Source organism: Populus euphratica, unplaced genomic scaffold, assembly GCF_000495115.2.
Source record: "Populus euphratica unplaced genomic scaffold, PopEup_1.0 scaffold21.1, whole genome shotgun sequence".
Classification (NCBI taxonomy): domain Eukaryota; kingdom Viridiplantae; phylum Streptophyta; class Magnoliopsida; order Malpighiales; family Salicaceae; genus Populus; species Populus euphratica.
The window spans coordinates 1,084,230-1,103,287 of NW_011499887.1; the positions used below are offsets into that span (position 1 = coordinate 1,084,230).

General features: G+C 34.1%; 2 protein-coding genes and 1 long non-coding RNA gene across 3 annotated transcripts; 1 reads left to right on the plus strand and 2 right to left on the minus strand.

Annotated features, from left to right (window-relative positions):
- Nucleotides 1-1,651: 1,651 nt before the first annotated feature.
- On the plus strand, nt 1,652-6,254 carry LOC105130538 (histidine kinase 5-like). Its single transcript, XM_011033093.1, has 10 exons — nt 1,652-2,554; nt 2,649-2,705; nt 2,831-3,058; nt 3,142-3,235; nt 3,314-3,651; nt 3,842-4,232; nt 4,398-4,501; nt 4,681-5,472; nt 5,619-5,798; nt 6,034-6,254. The coding sequence occupies exons 1-10, from the start codon at nt 1,856-1,858 to the stop codon at nt 6,154-6,156; spliced, it is 3,006 nt and encodes a 1,001-aa protein (XP_011031395.1). The 5' UTR covers nt 1,652-1,855; the 3' UTR covers nt 6,157-6,254.
- An 824-nt stretch (nt 6,255-7,078) lies between these two features.
- LOC105130542 (glutamate receptor 2.8-like) lies at nt 7,079-12,203 on the minus strand. The gene is made up of 5 exons (XM_011033097.1): nt 11,863-12,203; nt 8,710-10,058; nt 8,309-8,621; nt 7,807-8,213; nt 7,079-7,711 (listed from the first exon to the last, which is right to left on the minus strand). Exons 1-5 carry the CDS (start codon nt 12,137-12,139, stop codon nt 7,133-7,135), a joined length of 2,925 nt encoding a protein of 974 aa, XP_011031399.1. The 5' UTR covers nt 12,140-12,203; the 3' UTR covers nt 7,079-7,132.
- A 3,482-nt stretch (nt 12,204-15,685) lies between these two features.
- Nucleotides 15,686-17,098, minus strand: LOC105130541 (uncharacterized). The gene is made up of 3 exons (XR_843254.1): nt 17,040-17,098; nt 16,593-16,684; nt 15,686-16,155 (listed from the first exon to the last, which is right to left on the minus strand). It is a non-coding gene; the product is annotated as an uncharacterized LOC105130541 (long non-coding RNA).
- Between the last annotated feature and the right edge of the window lie 1,960 nt (nt 17,099-19,058).

Here is a 19,058-nt window from a genome sequence, read left to right on the forward strand (position 1 = left end):
CAAGTCAACCAATTGAGTTAGTATTGATTTTATAACTATAGTTATTATAATATTATTAATTTCTATGCTTAATATAAACTAAGTTAAAAATATATCTAATTATTTTTTAAAATCCATATGTTTAAAAACAATAATAAAATAAAATAATTATTATATCTTATACATCACTATAAAATACAATTATATCTCCTTGTCGTTTTTTATCTCCATCTATTCTGTCTATAACCATTAATCAAACACTTCCCTATAAATAATAAAAGGCGGGCAAATCAGGAGAACTCCCTTCCCATTTAAAAAATACTGAAAAAACAACCTCTCTTTCTCTGTAGTAAAAGCATGAAGACAGAGAAAACACAAGTATAAGATACCAAAGTTGTGATTTCCATTCTTTTTTTCAATTTGGTTGCCGAGAAGAGACTATGAATGTCACTTTAACAACACAGAAAGAGAGAAAAAGATTTATAGAATATTATATAAATTAAAAAGAGTGAAAAAAAGGGCTAAATTTGAAGAATTTTTCTAATATTTTGACCTCCAAATGCACATGGCTTCTTGGTGTTAGTAGCTAGCTGCCTAGCTATAGTATTAGTATTATACCTTCTGTTCTCTCACGTTTTGTTTTTGTTTTTTGCCTTTCACATGCCCTCCTTGCTCTCTCCCTCTCCCTCTCTCTGTTAGTGGCTAATTATCCATTGAAAAGAATTGAATCAGTAGTTAAAACCAGGATCCAGATTCCTCATCATTAGATCTACAGTGAAAAACCTTTCCCCCCTTAAACTTTCATTTTCTTGTCTGCCCATGTTGCTTACTTGATCTTCTTTGCTTCTTGGTTGCATGAGCTTTGATTCAATCACCATTCACCAAGGTTAATTGTTTCTTTGTGTTTCTTGAATTCAATGTTTTGGGTTTGATTGGAAGTGTTTCTTGAATTGTTTTGTTTTTGTACGTGAAAAGTGTTTGACAATGGCATGAGTTTGCGCTTCTTGTCCTTTAATGTTGTTTGAGGTGGAAAATGATGCAGCACAAGAAGTCCTTAATGTTCTTATAAATGAGAAAATGTAGACCAAATTCTTTTGCTGTGGTTAACTGATTTAACTTAAAGAATCCCCCTTTCTCTGTAGAAACTTTTGTTGTCATTCGGTCTTGTATAGGGTGTTCTGGCTTTTGTGTGTCAGCTTTTCAGTTCTATATTTTGTTTGGTTTCCTGGAAAGTGGTATTCTTCTCTCTTATTCCTTGCATAATTCAGCAAATTAAGCGATTATCAGAAGTTGAAAAAATTCTGAATTGGGCCATACTGTTTGCATTTTTTGAATTATTTTTTCTTTAATTTTAATGATTTATTTTTCTTTAATTTCAAGTTTGTTGTGATTGTCGAAGTGAAATAGCCTAAGTGCTGTTTCAAGTCTTGAATCAATTGGTTCAATATTTATCAGAGAATTTTGTTTAATAGATTAAACTACTATAGCCAATCAACTCTGCTTTTATTGTATAGCATTCCAGTTTTGCTGTTATTTGTTGCTCTTGCTGCTGCTTCTGCTCCCTTATGTTCAAGATTTTGATGCATGATATGTTTGTAAATGTATATGTGATTCTCCATTTCTGAAGATGTGAGTTTTCTCCAGTAATTCATTTTTGCTCTGTTGGTTCCTTCCCGTCAAAACAAAGTGCATCAGATTTCCTGGTTTTGGATTTTCTACCACTGCCGTTTGAAGATTTTCTTATGCAAGTGAAGGATTTAAGAAGGTTGATGTTTTTCATTGTTTCTGGTGCGTAGAGTGGCGCGAGTACAGTGGTTCAGTAGCCTTTGAAAGATGAACGCATAAATTTGATGTAATTAGTTTAATGGTCTGAGAAATGGAGAATGATCAAATGGAGGACATGGACATTGAAGCCCTCTCTTCAATGTGGCCTGAAGATATTGATAGTTCAAAGCCATATGTAGAGAAGCCGGTAGGGGATCAAGACATGTTAGAGGAGGTTACCATAGTTGAGGGGCCAACTATAGTTGATTTCCATCATCTTGTCGAGCTGACGAATTACACTGATAGGGGCTCTTCTCAGTTGGCACATCTTGTACAGCATTGGGAGTATAAACAGGCAAATGCAGTCCGCCTTCTCAGAGAAGAGCTCGATATCTTAAACAAACAAAGAGAGGAAGTTGAGCTCAAGAAATTGGAGATATTGGAGGATTTTCGGTTTGAGGAAGAAAGATACGGTGGTGATAAACGACAGATTTCTATTTTGGATGAAATATTTGATATATATCAAGATATTCCTCGGAGAAAAAGTGATATCATTGTTCAAAGCAAGAGAGTAGACATAGATGCTGAATTCGACACTGTCGCATACTGGAAACAGCGAGTAGTGCATTTAGAGAAATTGTTGGAGGCCAGTGTCCATAGAGAGGAGTTATTGACAGAGAAGCTACAAGAAAGCATACAGAACTTGGAAAAGCAATCCTCCCCGGTTGAAGAGTTGACACAGATTCTGAAAAGGGCTGATAATTTCTTACATTTTGTACTTCAAAATGCTCCTGTTGTTATAGGCCATCAGGTATTATGAGTAAAACAGACATAATCCTATTCTTTCTGCTTGCCTGTGCCCAATTTCTAGCTAAAAGGTCTGATTTGTTGATTAATTTTTTCAGGATAAAGATTTAAGATATCGCTTTATCTATAATCATTTTCCGCGTTTGCAAGAGGAGGTAAGAAATTGTGATCGAGGCAGGATTTCTTTTTCATTTTCATTGTTCCTCTTCAAAGGATTGCTAGCAGGCTCGAGTCACTGAATTACCTATCTATAATTCTATACTGTCTATTCTATTTTCAGGAAATTATAGGAAAAACAGATGTCGAAATTTTTTCAGGCGCAGGAGTTAAGGAATCTCAAGATTTCAAGAAAGAAGTTTTGGATAAAGGATTGCCTGCCAAGAGGGAAATCACATTTGAGACAGAATTATTTGGTTCGAAGACATTTTTGATTTATGTAGATCCAGTGTTTAGCAAGTCCGGGGAGACGATCGGTATAAACTATATGGGAATGGATGTAACTGATCAGGTAAATCATTCTTTTTCGTGATTTTTTAGAATCTTCTTGATCTTGCAAAAGAATAGACATTTATGCTTCTGGCTGCGAAACAGGTAAGGAAAAGAGAGAAAATGGCAAGGCTTCGAGAAGAGATAGCAGTACAGAAAGCTATGGAAACAGAACTTAACAAAACAATCCATATAACAGGTTTGTTTTTTCGTCGACAATTTCTGTGGTGGTGACTTCAGAAGTTCAATCTGAGTTTGTACCTCTGTACTTTTGCAGAGGAAACAATGCGTGCAAAACAAATGCTAGCGACCATGTCTCATGAAATAAGATCACCTCTCTCTGGAGTTGTTAGCATGGCTGAGATTCTTTCCACCACAGACCTTGATCGCGAGCAAAGACAACTATTGAACGTCATGATATCTTCAGGAGATTTGGTTCTTCAACTTATAAATGACATACTCGACCTTTCCAAGGTTGAGTCAGGTGTTATGAAGCTGGAGGCTACGAAATTCCGACCCCGAGAGGTAGTAAAACATGTGCTGCAGACTGCTGCGGCATCATTGCAAAAGATTCTGACCTTGGAAGGACGTGTAGCCGATGATGTTCCCATTGAGGTAAAAGTTTCATAATGCAAAGTCGATAGACTAACTTTAAGAAAAACTTTAGATGCAGCATTTCTCATGAATATTGTTTTTCTATAAATTGAATCTGCAATATCAATATTTTTGTGCCATTTAGCTCTGTCTGAAGGTAACATCTGTTACGATATTGAATTAAAAAATACTGATCATGCTTTAGTTTTAGGTCATTGGAGATGTTCTTAGGATCCGGCAAATCCTCACCAACTTGATAAGCAATGCAATCAAGTTTACTCATGAAGGGAAAGTAGGGATAAACCTTTGTGTGGTTTCGGATCCATGTTATGGAAAAGCTGAATCTGCAGATCAGTCAACCACAAATGAGCTAAAGGAAGGCAAGCCTACATCATCGTCTCAAAGTAGCAGCGATCGAAAAAGTTTCCACAGTACAAAATACAGTGAAGGTCCATATCCTAATCATTTGCCTAGCAATGAACCTCAAACACCGGTTAAGAATGGAAACACGATGGACGGAGATAAAGGGGAGGAACCTGAAGTACCTGGAACAACAGTGTGGCTTTGCTGTGATGTTTATGACACCGGCATTGGAATCCCAGGTACATTATCAATATGCTTGACTCTATTCTAAAATCATATGCCTAGTCGAAGAATTGAGTATACTCTTGTCTTCTTTTTTCTGTTTATCAACACTCTAGCTGTCTATTACATTCCAAGTTAATTTCTATTGTAGAAGCACTCATTTCATTTCTTATGCATGTCAGATAATGCTTTACCTACTCTATTCAAAAAATACATGCAAGTTAGTGCGGATCATGCTCGAAAATATGGCGGGACAGGGCTAGGCCTTGCAATATGCAAACAGCTGGTGAGTTTTCTGACCACCCAATCTATTTGTGATTTGTACTGTCTGTAATAAACTGAAATGTGTATTCTGAAACACTTTGATACAAACATGCTTTGATAGCTTGAATTGATGGGAAACAGAACATCGTGTGAAAACAGATTTTGAGACAGCCTTCTTACATTTCTATGCATTTGGATTAGGTTGAGCTGATGGGAGGCCGTCTCACTGTGTCTAGCAAAGTGAAATGTGGATCTACGTTTACGTTTATGCTACCGTATAAGGTATCATCAACCTGTGATTCTTCCGATGATGCTGATGATCTTTCAGAGATGGCTGATCATGATGCTCCAATAGAGGATGAGACTGCTGTCTTCTTTCAGTTCCAACCACGTACTTTGGGCTCTCTATTCTCTTCTAATGGATCCACCAGGACTCAAAAATTATTGCCACATAGTATTGGTTTTAGTAATTCCCCTATACTCAATGGATTCTCTGAGGATTCTTGCTCATTTCCTTCTGGGAACGTTAGATTGAAACAGACAACTTCTGTTGAGGATGCCTGTTCTATGGTTGAAGTTGCTGAGACATTATCCGAACCTGAAAGCTCATTTAGTCAGAGTCCAGACCGTGACAACGAGAATGTAGTTTGTAGAAGAAAACAATGTCTAGATGAAACAAAGAGTAAAATCCCTAATGGTACTAAAAACTGCAATAATCACACAGAATCAAGCAAAGTGTTGTCAGGTGACCCGCCAGGGTTGTGTCAGGAACAAGAGAAATCTGCCACAAATTCTGAGTGCACTTCTAGCAGCATTCCACAAGAACCAGAATCAAAACCAAAGCCTAAGATCCTTCTAGTAGAAGATAACAAGATCAACGTAATGGTGACGAAATCAATGATGAAGCAGTTAGGCCATGCCATGGATGTTGTGAATAATGGAGTTGAAGCTGTGCGTGCAGTTCAGTCCTGTTCCTATGATCTCATTTTTATGGTAATTTCTAGATTCAAATGATGTCCACCACCTCCTTTTCTTTGTACATGCTTCTTCTGATGAGTGTAGGTGTGAAAGCAATTTTGATTAAGCTGAATACTTTGATTCTGAAGTTTCAGTAACCATGTATTATACAAATTTTGCAGGATGTGTGCATGCCTGTTATGAATGGCCTTCAAGCTACACAATTGATTCGTTCTTTCGAAGAAACTGGCAATTGGGATGCTGCTATTAAGGCTGGAATAGAGCCATGTGCACCATCTTCAGCTTCAGTACTAGATGGCCAGAGTTCAATTCATGATCATAAGCGGATTCCTATAATTGCAGTAAGCACTTCACTATCAATAACCCTTAAAATCTTGATACCCCATTTCCTCGCCTGACTCACTTTGTAATCTTACTATCCTGAATATTATTGGCCACTTGTTAAATATTATTATCAATCAAAACACAGCAACGTGTCTTGGTTTCTATAGTAGCCGGTTTACGCCAGAACCACTGAAAGATGTCCTTTTTTCTTCTGTCCGTGTACGCTAACAGATTCTGCTGGTGAATGTGCAGATGACAGCAAATACATTATCAGAGAGTGCAGAGGAATGCTATTCAAATGGCATGGACTCATTTGTTTCAAAGCCCGTGACTTTTCAAAAAATAAAAAAGTGCTTGGAACAATATCTACCATGATTTCTGCTGTAAATTTGTGTACAAAAAATGCTAGGAAAGTTTTGTAACCAATGTAACATGTTCTTTGCAGCCATTAGTATATCTCTGTAGAAGTTGTATAGATCCATGTCATTACTTTTTCCCTTCTCCAAGATTATTTTAACATTTTCCCTCAAAGACTAGGTGATGATTTTAAAAGGAAGAAAAGTAAAGAAAACACGAGAGAATTTTATGATAATAGTCTGCTATTGCTGTCCAGACTTCAGTTACTATTTTATTCATTAAAACTTCATTACATTTATTGTAAGAACAAACAACCGCAAATCAGCAAATAAAATCTTAACCATCTAATTTGTTCCTACATACTCGCTCAACATTTATTAGATTATAACAAAATAGAAAAACTAGGACTCCAGAAGGAGTCTTCAACACTCCTTGCTTCAGGAATTTAAAATTCCAATTTTCTGTCTTAGGAATTCGAATTTGCTTGTTGGAAGTGCCTTGGTGAACATATCTGTTAACGGATCTTCAGTTTTACAGTGAATTAACAAACCTCATCATTTTTCTACATCTCTTGTAAAAAAAAAATGGAGTTTCACATTAAAATATTTGGTTTTTCCATGAAAGACTGGATTGTAAGTTGTTATGGCTGCTTGATTATCCACTGAGATCTATGTAATTTCCTTCTAATCCTTGTAAAAATCACATAGAATCTTCTTGAGCTATAATGTTTGGTTCACTACTGCTGTTATTACTATAATTTCAGCTTCTGCTGTTATGAAGGTACAGAAGGTAATGGCAGATGCTCCTCAGTAACACAACTCAGAGAAAAACAGAAGGCAAGAAATATAAAGTAACTCTATTTCCGAAACCCAGTTTAAGCCTACCTAAATCTTAGTAAAATAATCACACTTACATGTATTTTTAATACAGTAATTCCATTTCTTACAATGCTAATGACTACTGGTGTCAGAAGTGTTAAATGATAACCTACAAGTCAATTATTGTCATGGTCTATTTCCAAAGCTGCCGGTCTCTCCTGATTTCGGTTGGTAAGCTGATGGATATCTATTACTATCTCTTGAGGTGGTTCCCTATTTGGGCTAGAATCATAGCTTGCAGAAGATCGATTGGCAGGATATTCCGTGTCGACAGAATAGGCTGATGGGCTTGGCGCACACATAGTAGGCAGACTGATGCCCTTTCTATCATTCAGATCACTTTGTCTGAAAGTACTGGATGTCGAGTCCCTTTGAATGAAAGTTCTAAAGAAGTTTTCAATTCTACTCCATATTGAAGCTGTGGAATCAGAGGACCTCAAGACATTTCTTTCTCGGTAAACAAACATGACTACGAAGATAATGAGAGCTAACAATGCAGCTAGTCCTGCAATCAAAAATAACCCCCAGAAACTCTCCAGACTGAGGCTATTAGATGAAATTGAGGAGCTGGATTCTGGACAAGTGCTTTTTTGGCCAAACCATGCACCCTCTATTTGCTTCATATTATCTCCCTCGGTCACATTTAAAATTGCCCTCGATATATCAGGCCCTAGAGGAGATCCTTTAGGGAAGACCTGAAGTTACAAAAAGAAAGGATACATGAGAAACTATATAAGCACTTATTAGCCACAGAGTAAATGGAAGTAACAAGATAGGAAAGTGAGCTTACAAAGCCAAAACCGCCGGTTTTAAATTTAGGATCAATCATGGTATATTTGGAGCAATATCTTGACAGAATGAGCTTTATATAGGCAAGTTCGTCAAAAGCAGCGGCAATACCACCATTTCCACTTCCTTTGGAGAAAAGATGGTGGCATTCTTCTGCAGAACTATACACCATGAGCTTGGACTTGTCAAACCCCATGTCTAACAAGATTCCTAGAACAAAAGAACCCTTCTGGTAGCCCACATACTCCCCTTTCTTAATGAGCTCACGCACATCAGTGACTGTAGGCTTCAGCTGCTCGACGGTAAGTAGGCTTGTTAAACTGGCGGTGTAACTCTGCGTGAGGATCAACACAACAAAACACCAGATGATTATCACCGCCCTAGACAAGTTGCTAACCACTCTCTCCCCTGTAAATATAAACATAAAGTCAATTTGGTGTTTATATATATATGGAGTGCTAGTACAACAGTAGAGGTAAAATTCACAAGGGAAGGGAGATTACGTTGTGCAAAAACCATAGTTGAGAAGGAAAACCAGAAACTAGTGCCAGCTTGATCTGAAGCTGACCCTCGAAAATCTTCATTTATTCTGTGCTCAAGAACCCAGACCACAAATCCAATGAAAACAAAGAACAGAAAACTGCTCACCCAAAGGTCCCATGTCAAAGGTTTCATGAAGACCCAAGCATTTTTGCTGTTGTTGTCTGCAATCGGAACAATCATGGAGACACCGCTTTCAGTGAAAGGCAAGGTATAGTCGATGTACAAGGACCTGTTGTAGACAATAGTTACGTCTCCAACCACGGCATCATAATTCTGTTGGCAATAAACAAAAAATACTTCAGTGTGAATGATAGCAATGTGATATAGTTACGAGAACAGAAAAGGAGAGAGCAAGTCTTACCTTCAAGTACACTTGATAGGCCAGATCGTTGTAAGTTCCAGCAGGTTCGCCATCAGAGTTGGCAAAGGGGATGTACTCATAAGGCAAAGCATAAGGCAATGCTTTGACTACAGCATCAAAGACATCTATGCAGAATCCGGTGAATGTTGTTGTGTTGGAACCAGGATCTTTTGTTACTGCTACTAACTCACTGAAGCCAGACTTCACAGGCACTCCTATTTTCAACTTCTTCTCATTTCTGGGAATCTCCCAACCCTTGGGAACCACAGTTGTATCCCCAGGAAAAATTATAGTTGAAAGTATGGAAGTTGGAGTTGAATTCATACGTTTACTTATAATTCTCGGATTCAGTGTTTTCACAAGTCCTTCTGTTGGCGTCCAAAATCCAATCCTTCTTCCTCCATTTCCGTTCACATTAACTATCTGAAAAGCTGGTGATGGCAACTGCCCATCAACAAAAAGGTAATCTCCTGTAAGGCCCTTGAAACTAGTGGTCGATAAAGCTGGAAGAATGTTTCGACCATTTAAAGAGATGCCAAGAGTTGCAAGATCTGTTGATGAATTGCTAGAAACATTTGCCTTTTGGAAGCCAAAATTTGTAGTGCCGGCTTTCTCAACTGCCAAGGCCAATGCTGTAGTAGCATCATAGGCCAGTAGTCCATAAATGTTCAACTCAGCATCAATTTTATTTGGATTATCTCGTAGGAATTTCCTTTTCCACCGAGCTCGAAAATGTTCAAGCTCTTTTGTTCGTGGAACATAAGGTTTAATACCCAAAACTCCTTGGATAGTATCGGTGACAGAATGATTTGGTGAACTCAAGAAATCAGCACTCAGACCGTCAGTCATGATCCAAACATAGCCTTCACTCATCATTCCAATCTCTTTTGCTTTGGTGAAAAGCCGAGTGCCTAGAGAACGATACATATGCACAATGAAAACTCTAGTTTGCATTGTCATCAACTTATAAAGCTCCTCAGCAATTTGATCATCAGTGGCCGATGGAGAAATGACACTCCGGTAGGGCACACGAGCATCAACTTCTTGCAGAGCATCAGTTAAATAAGGTATGATTCCCTCTCCATATTCGTTGTCAATGTAGATGGGCACCGCTTCTCTCCATCCAAAGGCTTGAACTATAGCACTTATGGCATTCACTTGAGCTGAATCATTTTGTGTTGCTCGAAAGAAATATGAACTCCTGATGGAAGTAAGAGAAGGACTGGTTGCAGAAAAAGATATAATTGGCACATGAGCTTTTTCTCCAAGGTCAATAACAAAATTGGCTTGCATTGATGTTGTTGGGCCTAAGATTGCTTGCACTTCCACATTTTTTATCAAGTCCAGGGCTGCATTTCAAAAGGGGATTAGAAAAATTAAAGACTTCTGCAGCACAGAACGATCAAGCATAGGATCACACTGTTTCTTATAGGATGATCATTCTGCAGTCACGTTTTATGATCCGTGAGCTCCTCTCTTTTAATTGCTCTACACCTTATGTTGGATTTGGTTAGTGTTCTAATGCAGAAGGGACTTACGAATAAAATAAACATGTATCTATCTCGAATAATTTTATAATAATTTTCTATCATTTTAAAATAAGAAAAACAAGAATATATATATATATATATATATATATATATATATTATCTTTACTTCCTAGTCTTTTCTATTTTAAAACAGTAACTAAACACTATCTTATAAATTAAGAAATGGCATGACTGCAGAACATTAACATGCTTTTGTCTAGCAATCCATGCTGATCGAGCTATATATTTCTTTCACTATCAATCCAAACTTTTTAAGCAGTGCATAAACTTTTGTTTTAACTCGAGGGAAAACTAGCTAATTAACCGGTGAGTGTACATGTATAAAATGAAAATGAATATTTTAAAATATGATTTATATGATTTTTTAATTTTTTTAAATAAAAACTTTGTAAACTTAAAATTTATATAAATTTATATTAAATTATGTATATTTTTTATCAAATAAATAGAAATAATAAAATTCAAACTTAATTAATATCGTATTAAAAGATTATCTTAATTGAATAATTTAAATTATTAAATAAAATTTTAAAATATAATTTATATATTTTTTTAAATAATTTTTCTATATCAACAAACATAATTTATAGATTTAAATGGTAACCACATGATTATCGAAATTGAATGATGATTCAAGTATAATGCAATGATCGGCGTAGCAGGCCTACACAATTAAAAGAGGCAGCAGTGCCAAACTCATCATTATTTTAAGAAGTACATCTCAGGCCGTTAATTACATATAAATAGGTAGCTGATAAGACAGTGAGAAGTTAAACAAATTATTCTAAATTATTAATAATCCAAAAGTGATTTAAAAAAAAGTTTGTTTCATAGGTTAGCATTTTAAAAATGAAATAATCAGAGATCTAATTGATAGCTAGAGTTAAAAAAAAAATTTCTATGTATCGGCTTGTTGGGTCTTCCCATTATTAGATTTGAAAGTTGCTGTTTGAACTAATTTTATTATTGCTATTATATTAGCGCGCCGCGGGGGGCGGGCAGGGCGTGGTTATAGCCACAATTTATGAAGACTTTTGTGTGTTTTGACCCCCCTTATCGTCGTTAGCAGGAAGTTAAACCAGCTAGTGCTTCATTATCACAGTAAGGGTAGGATAAAACGTGTCCTTCTTGGTCTTAATTAAGGTGTTGATTGCTGATAATTAAGCTTCCCAAGACGTTGTCATTTTGGGTTACAATGAAAGGTTGAGGAAGAAATTCCTCAATCAACACCGGTTCTGAGAATGATTATATAAACCGGTTCGAGCGTGAATGGCTTACGTAAACACTATCAGAAAGAGAGTTTGTCTAGATATGTGCAGGTTTTTCTGAGAATACCCTTAGCTTGAAAAGAAAAATATAACAAGCATGCAACGGTATATATATTCTCATATCATGTCAATGGAAGTGCATTTCTATGAACAAACTAGAGATTTGCAGGCCGAGAACCTCATCAGATAATTAATGCAGAATGTAAAAATCTCTACTGTTAAAATGTTGCATGAGCTGGAGGTTAATAACTAGCAGTAAGAAATGGTGAGCAATGATTCATGATAATTGGAGAAAAGAGATGATAATTAAGAGAAGGGACCGGCAGAGAGGGAACCTGCAGCAGCTGCACCAATAACATCTTTCTTTGAGTCCCTGGTGTCGAGGACCAGTCTAGTTTTGTAGTCACCATGAGAGGCATAGAAGTCTGAAAGGGCCATGTTGATGCAGCTCAAAGCAATATTGGCCTCCAAAGAAGCCAAGTCAAGAACCACTCCTACATTCACTGGGATTGTAGATGTTGTGTTCTGGGCCACCCCCATTTCTAAGAACAAAATCATCAAAGAAAGGAAGAAAAAGAAAGATAGAACAGGATTTAAAGAGTATTTTTCCATGATCCTCTTGTTGTCCACCTATGGTTGAGCTGATTCTAGCTAGTTTTCTTGGTTTAAGCTTGGAAGGAAGTGCTATTTATAAGGTGAAACTAAAGCCCTGAAGGAGAAGAGGTTGGACCACTTCTTGAGGAGGGGCCTAAGGAAGAGCTTGGACCAGTTCTCGAGGAGGGGCCTAACTGTATTAGTTTGAAGAAAGGAGAAGATTAGTGATCGTAATTACTATGAAATTGCATGATTTGATTCTTTGAATCAAATCATATTAATAAATTGGAGATGGTTACATGGACGTGGGTCCTGCAGGGGCTACAATTTTACGATAGCGATTTACATTTACATTGAAGAAGAATTTATTGAATTCTTTCAAATAGAACGTATTAAGAGGAATTAGCTAAATTCTTCTTAATATATATATATATATATATATATATGAAGTAAATGTGAGATATGTATTTTTAATATTTTCCAAAAAAAAAATTAATTTCAATTAATGTATAATCTAATTTAAAATGTGTATGTGTATAAACTAATTTAAAAAACCTTTATCATATACAAAAAATAATAAGAAGTCACCAAGTGTGCACCAGTGTCTTATAAGATGTGTATGTGAACTTGATGGAAATAAAATCAAATATGTGTTTAGTATTATGATGTATAATATTTTTTAATTAAAAACATATTAAAATAATTTTTAAAATTTTTTAACATCAGGATGTTAATTACAATCACATAAAAACACCTAAAAACTATTAATTTAACACTTTTTTCGTAAGAAAAAAATTGAAATATACTTTGAAAAAAATATTATAACATAAAAACAAACACTTACTAAATGGCTACACTATTAAAACTAAATACAATATCCTGGCAGATTACTCCTATCCCTAATTTCCTTTTTTAGAAATTATGTCTCCCATTGTAAAAATTAAAAAAAAAATGTCCAAAACACAAATGAGGAGTGGGTATTCTGGTTAAATATTAAAATTATTTAAGAAAGTGTTATTCCGAAAAAGTTGGAATAGTACAATGGCAAGAGAATGACACATGTTGATGTTGAATGTAAAACAGAGGCACCTGGACGTATTGGTCACATATGACAAATTAATTACTTGCCATGAAATCTGTCGGAATTCGCCTTGTTTTTCTGATCAACGGCAAATATCCCTTGTCACTCTTGGTGGTTTGTTTCACCATCGTTTACCTTTGACTAAATCAAAGTATTTGTGATTACTTACTGAATATTCAAGCTTAAATCCCCTAAACTTTTGAGGTGTTGGTGGCAAAGGGCTTCGTTCCGACATCATCTTCTCGAGCTTGAGTTTAACAAGATATTGTTTCATTGTCTTTAGGCTTTGCTAACGGCAGACTCCGGGCCGGCTTTTTCTTCCTTGTTTGAGAAATCATGCAAGACTTTCCTCAACAAGCTAGCTGAAGCTTAAAAAACCAGTGCACCTTACGTAATCATTATTATAAAATATAAAGCTCGCATATTTTAATCATCATAATATATAATCAGTTAACAGAAAGTCAAGTTTTAGAGTAGTGCGTGCGTAATTGTCTATTGTTTACGACAAGGTTCGAATTTGCCAATCGTTTATTTTAGTTGTGGCTTTCTTCGAGGAAGCATCCTTCGTTATGTCACAGAATTTTGTTTTTCAAGACACATCATTGTCTCGAGTAATTGAATCGCGTTTTACACTGCTGCAAGCTTTTTCCTAGCTGCTGCTTCTTAATTCTGCTTCCAACACCCGGCCCCCCCAAAAACAAAGCGCCATAGATGTCTCTGTAGCTTAAGAGATTGAGGTGTTTCTCAACAGTTTACCCAAGATAACAACAAATGAGGTCAAGATGGATTCATATATAATCAAATAATTTAGAGTCTTGAATTGAAAATAATATTATTTATGTTCGTAGATTTTTAAGGAGAAGAAGATATCTCCAACACCGAGTCCCTTGAAACACCAGGTGCCTTGGATGTTAGGTAGCCTTTATTCTTCTACCTGGGGACCATCGAATTGGAGCCTGAATTGGTCTTGATTGAAAAAATAAAAAATAAAAAAATAGAAAACTCAACTTGTTAATTTTAAAAAAAATATATAACAAAACCTCATCATTTTAATTTTTTTTTGAGGTCGACCCTCTTGCCCCTAACTTGTCCCTTGCCCCCTGGTGAACCCTGACATAGTTTAAAAATCATCACTAGCACAACAAGTTTCAAGAAAAGAATCCAAATGATTCTTGTGATTGCTAGGAGGATAAATTAATAGCTGGAGAAAGAAAAATGTATAAAAAAATCAACTTGGATTTTAAATTCTATTGCTTGCTTGTATGCCTAACGCGGGATGCAGAAAGTCAGCTTGGATTGATTGAAGTAATTAATTTATGATTAAGTCCATCAATTCCAGGCTTTTTGGGAGTTAGATTTAGATTATTTTTTAAAGTTATACTAAATGTATTAAAATAATATATTTTTATTTTTTTAAAATTATTTTTGAAATCAGTATATTAAAACAATTTACAATATATAAAAAAATTAATTTTAATAAAAAAATTAATTTTTTTTAAAAACAAAAATACAACTACATTTCCAAACACTAACATTTTCAATCATTAAGAAATCAGTCCCGTTTATTGACTCTTACGAAGGGAATTTATATATTAACTGCATGTTGTCAGAGATAAGCCATTATTTTAGTTCTTTCTTGAGATTCTGAAAGTCTCTATCCTTGACAGAAATTAAGAACCAAACTTAAAACTTGAACTAGCAACTATAAACGAAGGTTAGAAGCTATCAAGAGTCCAAAATATTGTAGCCTTCCATTTTAATAATGCAACTCAGTTTAATCCTTCTCACGCCCTAATAAAATTATCAAATTTCTATTCAAAATTTACCCGAAAGCAGGAACTAGATCAACATACATATGCATATGATGTAGAGTTGCAATTAAGATCATTACAAATTGTTATTACTTTCATTACTTGAAAAGAAAACAGGTAAATATAAATATAAATATCAATATAATTTTTATATCGATAAATTATTGTAAATTTTATTAATAGATTATCGCTTATTGTATCCATCAATAAACATATACAAAAATGAATTGCAATGGGTACATAAATTAAAAACTAAAAAATACAATGATGTATTATTTTTACAGATAAAATTACAAATAGAAAAATTTCATCAATCCCACCCCCTCTCATTTCTTTTTCTTCTTCTTCTTCCTTTTTCTCTTTTATTTTTCACTACAACAAATAACACTCCTTAATCAACCGCCTACTTTAGTTTGTCAGCATTCCAATTCTAATTTAATTTTTATTAAGAATTTTTCATTTCAAATAAATAAAACTATCTATTTTTTTAACTTAATTTTTTAATGTTAATTTTTATTGTAAATTTTTATAATGTATATATTTTGTTTGAATGTTTATTTATTTTATAGCTTTTCATATAATAATTTGTTATATGAATATATAAGTTATACATATAGGAGGGTTTATTTGAGAATTTGTAAAATTATATTTGTGCCTTAAAATAAAAATTCATCAAAAAATAATTTAGCTTTAATGATTTTTATTATGGGACCTACATAAACTCTTTTGATCAAGAGACATACAGGGTATGAGCTGGTTCTTATCATGTATTTTTATTTCATTAGATATGTTAATGGAACCTTTTTGTGAGTCTCCAGTTCACAAAATGCTGCGAGTCCACCTCCAATAGCTAACATTTTAAGAACTTACAAAGAAGAAGAAAACATATGAAATCTTGATATTGATGATGAACTCTATATTGGTGAAGAAAACAAAACGAACTCTCAATATCAACAAATCCATGTTGCTCTTTGCTGTTGGCTATAATGCGACATTCTATAAACATCCACGATGCCAGGAGGGAAAACTGGATCAGTTGCTGCTGTTATTGCAACTTTCACCATGGCAGTAACATTGGCAGGGGGAGTGAACAAGGGTCCAATGAGGTGAAGCTGTTTAAATGGTTTTGCATGTTGGAGAACCTGCAGTGGGATTGCCATTAATAAATTACAATAAACCTCCAAATTACAGGATTAAATATGATATGAATGAATTCTCCTCGTCACATTTCAAGCATTTCTCTCATGTAATCGATGACAAGGCAATGGAACACTCCTCAAAACTTGATTTCTCATGAGTAGAATCATAGCATGCTCCTAAAAGACAAGTTGCAATCTCCATTTATCCTTTTAAAGAGTTAAACTAAATTACTCAAGCGCTAAAGGACTATAACTATTAATGAATTGCAAGGACCACAAATATTGAGAAATTGAAAAGTCATCACAGGGTGCAGAGGCAATGGCTTTGATTGCCTAACCTAAATTTGCCAAAAGCTTCACGATTGGATGTATGCCATTCAAGTGTTGTTTGGGATAACCTAGTAATCTAGGTAAATATACAAGGATGCATAAGAACTAACCATCTATAACAGAGAACCGATTACACCAAGAGGTAACTTCACCCTTCCAACATTGCGAGTTCCATAAATAAACCCAAGCCAGAGAACCACTCCTAAACAAGGAAACGAAACATATTTCATCATATTTATGGTTACTATAATCCATAATATAAGATAAAAATATGCTGTCAGCTACAAAAAAAACACATTTATCCATGATACTAACTAATACATACACTAGCATTCTAAACTGTAAGATTTTGACAATTAAATGCAGTGAAAAGGGTACTAAGATATAAAGGATGAAACCAATATATCATAATAGCATTTTAGATTAAGGAAATTTTACAGCTTTCCAAATTCGAAAGTTTTAGGACAGCTTTCTTAGATTTCAGTTGCTAAGAAGAGTAAAACGAATGACAGATGTATAAAAGGTACAAATTGCAATAATAAAAAGAAAAAAATTACCTCCATATACAAACTTGGTCAACAACTATCATGACCTGAATCTCAGATCCATGACCGGCACATAGGCAAAGTTTCCTTATAAGGTTCTATACCTATGCAAACCCAAACTTACATACAAACTTATCATTTAAATAACTCAATTAGAGTTCAACACAACATTAATAACAAATTAATTTTATAATATAATTCAATTATCTTAATACAAGAGTTAATACAAATTCATAGTTGTGGAGCACTAAACTAGAAAAGGTATTAATTTCAACAAAAGAGCAAGTTCTGAAGGTTCAACAAAAGTAACTTGCTTACAAGCTATAAGCCTGAAAAGATATATAATGAGAGGCTGAGTTCAACAACTTAGTGAGTAAATAATGTTCAATACACACACACGAAGCAATACAACAATGAGAATATATATACAATTATGGCTCTAAGTTCTTATAAGAAGGTTTTTCAAATAGGTCATAACAGAAATATCATAAGGTAAAGCTCGTTAGAAAATCAAAATATAACGAGCATAAGACTCCGTATTGTAGGATGATGAGTCCACACAGGTTGGTGATTCCCGTGGCCAACTAGGATTCAGATACGATTTGCACAAAAACTAACATTGCCATGTTAACATGGGTATTCTGACTAGCATACTATAGATTTATAATCATAATCAAATAAATATATTCATATCTCAAGACTCAACTCATGACATCAATCAAATAAGGAGCTATCAATTCAGAAATCAATTCAAAATACATATTGGTTCATATTAAGAATTCAGATTCAACAATGGATCATGTTTTATCATAACAAGAATAATAATCAATATATATATATATATATATATATTATCAAGAAGCATGATCCAATTCATATTAACAAATCAAATATTTATAATATTTCTCATGCATATGAAAAATTATACACTCACCTGACTCGAAAGCAAACAGAACTTGAAAGTAGATACCGCAGAAAATCCTATTAATGCCCTGCTAGTAGAATATCAGGATTATCTGAATAAAAAGAAGAAATATTAAAAAATGACTTGAAAGAACATACAACCTATTTAATACACTTAACTAAGGGTTTATTCCATAACCCTATATGTTTTTAAACTAAACTAGTAATTTTTTTTCTAAAAAATTAAAATTAAAAAAAAATAATAAAATTAATAATTATTCATTAGATAAACTTTATTTATTCATCAAAGCAATTTGAAAAAAACAATATTACAGCTAGGGACCAATTTGGAATTTATCATATTTTTAAGGGTCAAATTGTAACTTTTGTCAAATTGAAGGACCAAACTAAAAATATCATAAAGTCATGAATATACTAGAATTTTTCCCATAATTCATCCTCATTTCTGTCCAAAATCACTAATTATGCTTCAGGGACCATTCTAGAATTTTTCCAAATTTTTAGGGTCAAATTGTAATTTTTTTCAAATGGGAAGACCAAATTGAAAATGTTATAAATTCATAACTATACTAGAATTCTGCCCATAATTCATCTATCCAAAATCTCTAATTATGCTCCAGAGACTATTCTGGAATTTTTTCAAATTTTTAAGGTCACATTGTAATTTTTGTCAAATGAAAGGACCAAATTGAAAGTATTATAAATTCATAACTATACTGGAATTCTGCACATAATTCATTTTTAATTCTATCCAGAATATCAGATTATGTTTTAGGGACCAATCTATAATTTTTTCAAAGTTTGGGGGACTAAACTATAATTTTTATAAATTAAAAGACCAAACTGAAATTTCATTATCTTCAACCTCAAACCTAGAATTTCCACAGAAAACCTATTGTTATCTCCTGATTTCTAACTCAAAATTCACCATCTACATAAATCATAACTCAAAATCATCATCTTTACCTACAAACTTTTAAAATCAACTAATTAACTCATTACCCCTAACAATCAACCCATAACATTCAAATTAATTTATCAATCAACCCAAAACAAAATCTTTAAAATCCTAATATTAAAAAAAAAAAACTGAAATTTAAAGCTTAA

Excerpts from the sequence above, each read along its gene's own strand:
- LOC105130538 (XM_011033093.1), top strand. The coding sequence starts at position 1,856 with ATGGAGAATGATCAAATGGAGGACATGGACATTGAAGCCCTCTCTTCA. Across the intron at positions 3,236-3,313 it reads CAAAACAATCCATATAACAG|AGGAAACAATGCGTGCAAAA; the intron begins GTTTGTTTTTTC and ends GTACTTTTGCAG. Across the intron at positions 4,233-4,397 it reads CACCGGCATTGGAATCCCAG|ATAATGCTTTACCTACTCTA; the intron begins GTACATTATCAA and ends TATGCATGTCAG.
- LOC105130542 (XM_011033097.1), bottom strand. The coding sequence starts at position 12,139 with ATGGAAAAATACTCTTTAAATCCTGTTCTATCTTTCTTTTTCTTCCTT. Across the intron at positions 8,622-8,709 it reads CCTATCAAGTGTACTTGAAG|AATTATGATGCCGTGGTTGG; the intron begins GTAAGACTTGCT and ends TATTGCCAACAG. Across the intron at positions 7,712-7,806 it reads AAACCGGCGGTTTTGGCTTT|GTCTTCCCTAAAGGATCTCC; the intron begins GTAAGCTCACTT and ends TTGTAACTTCAG.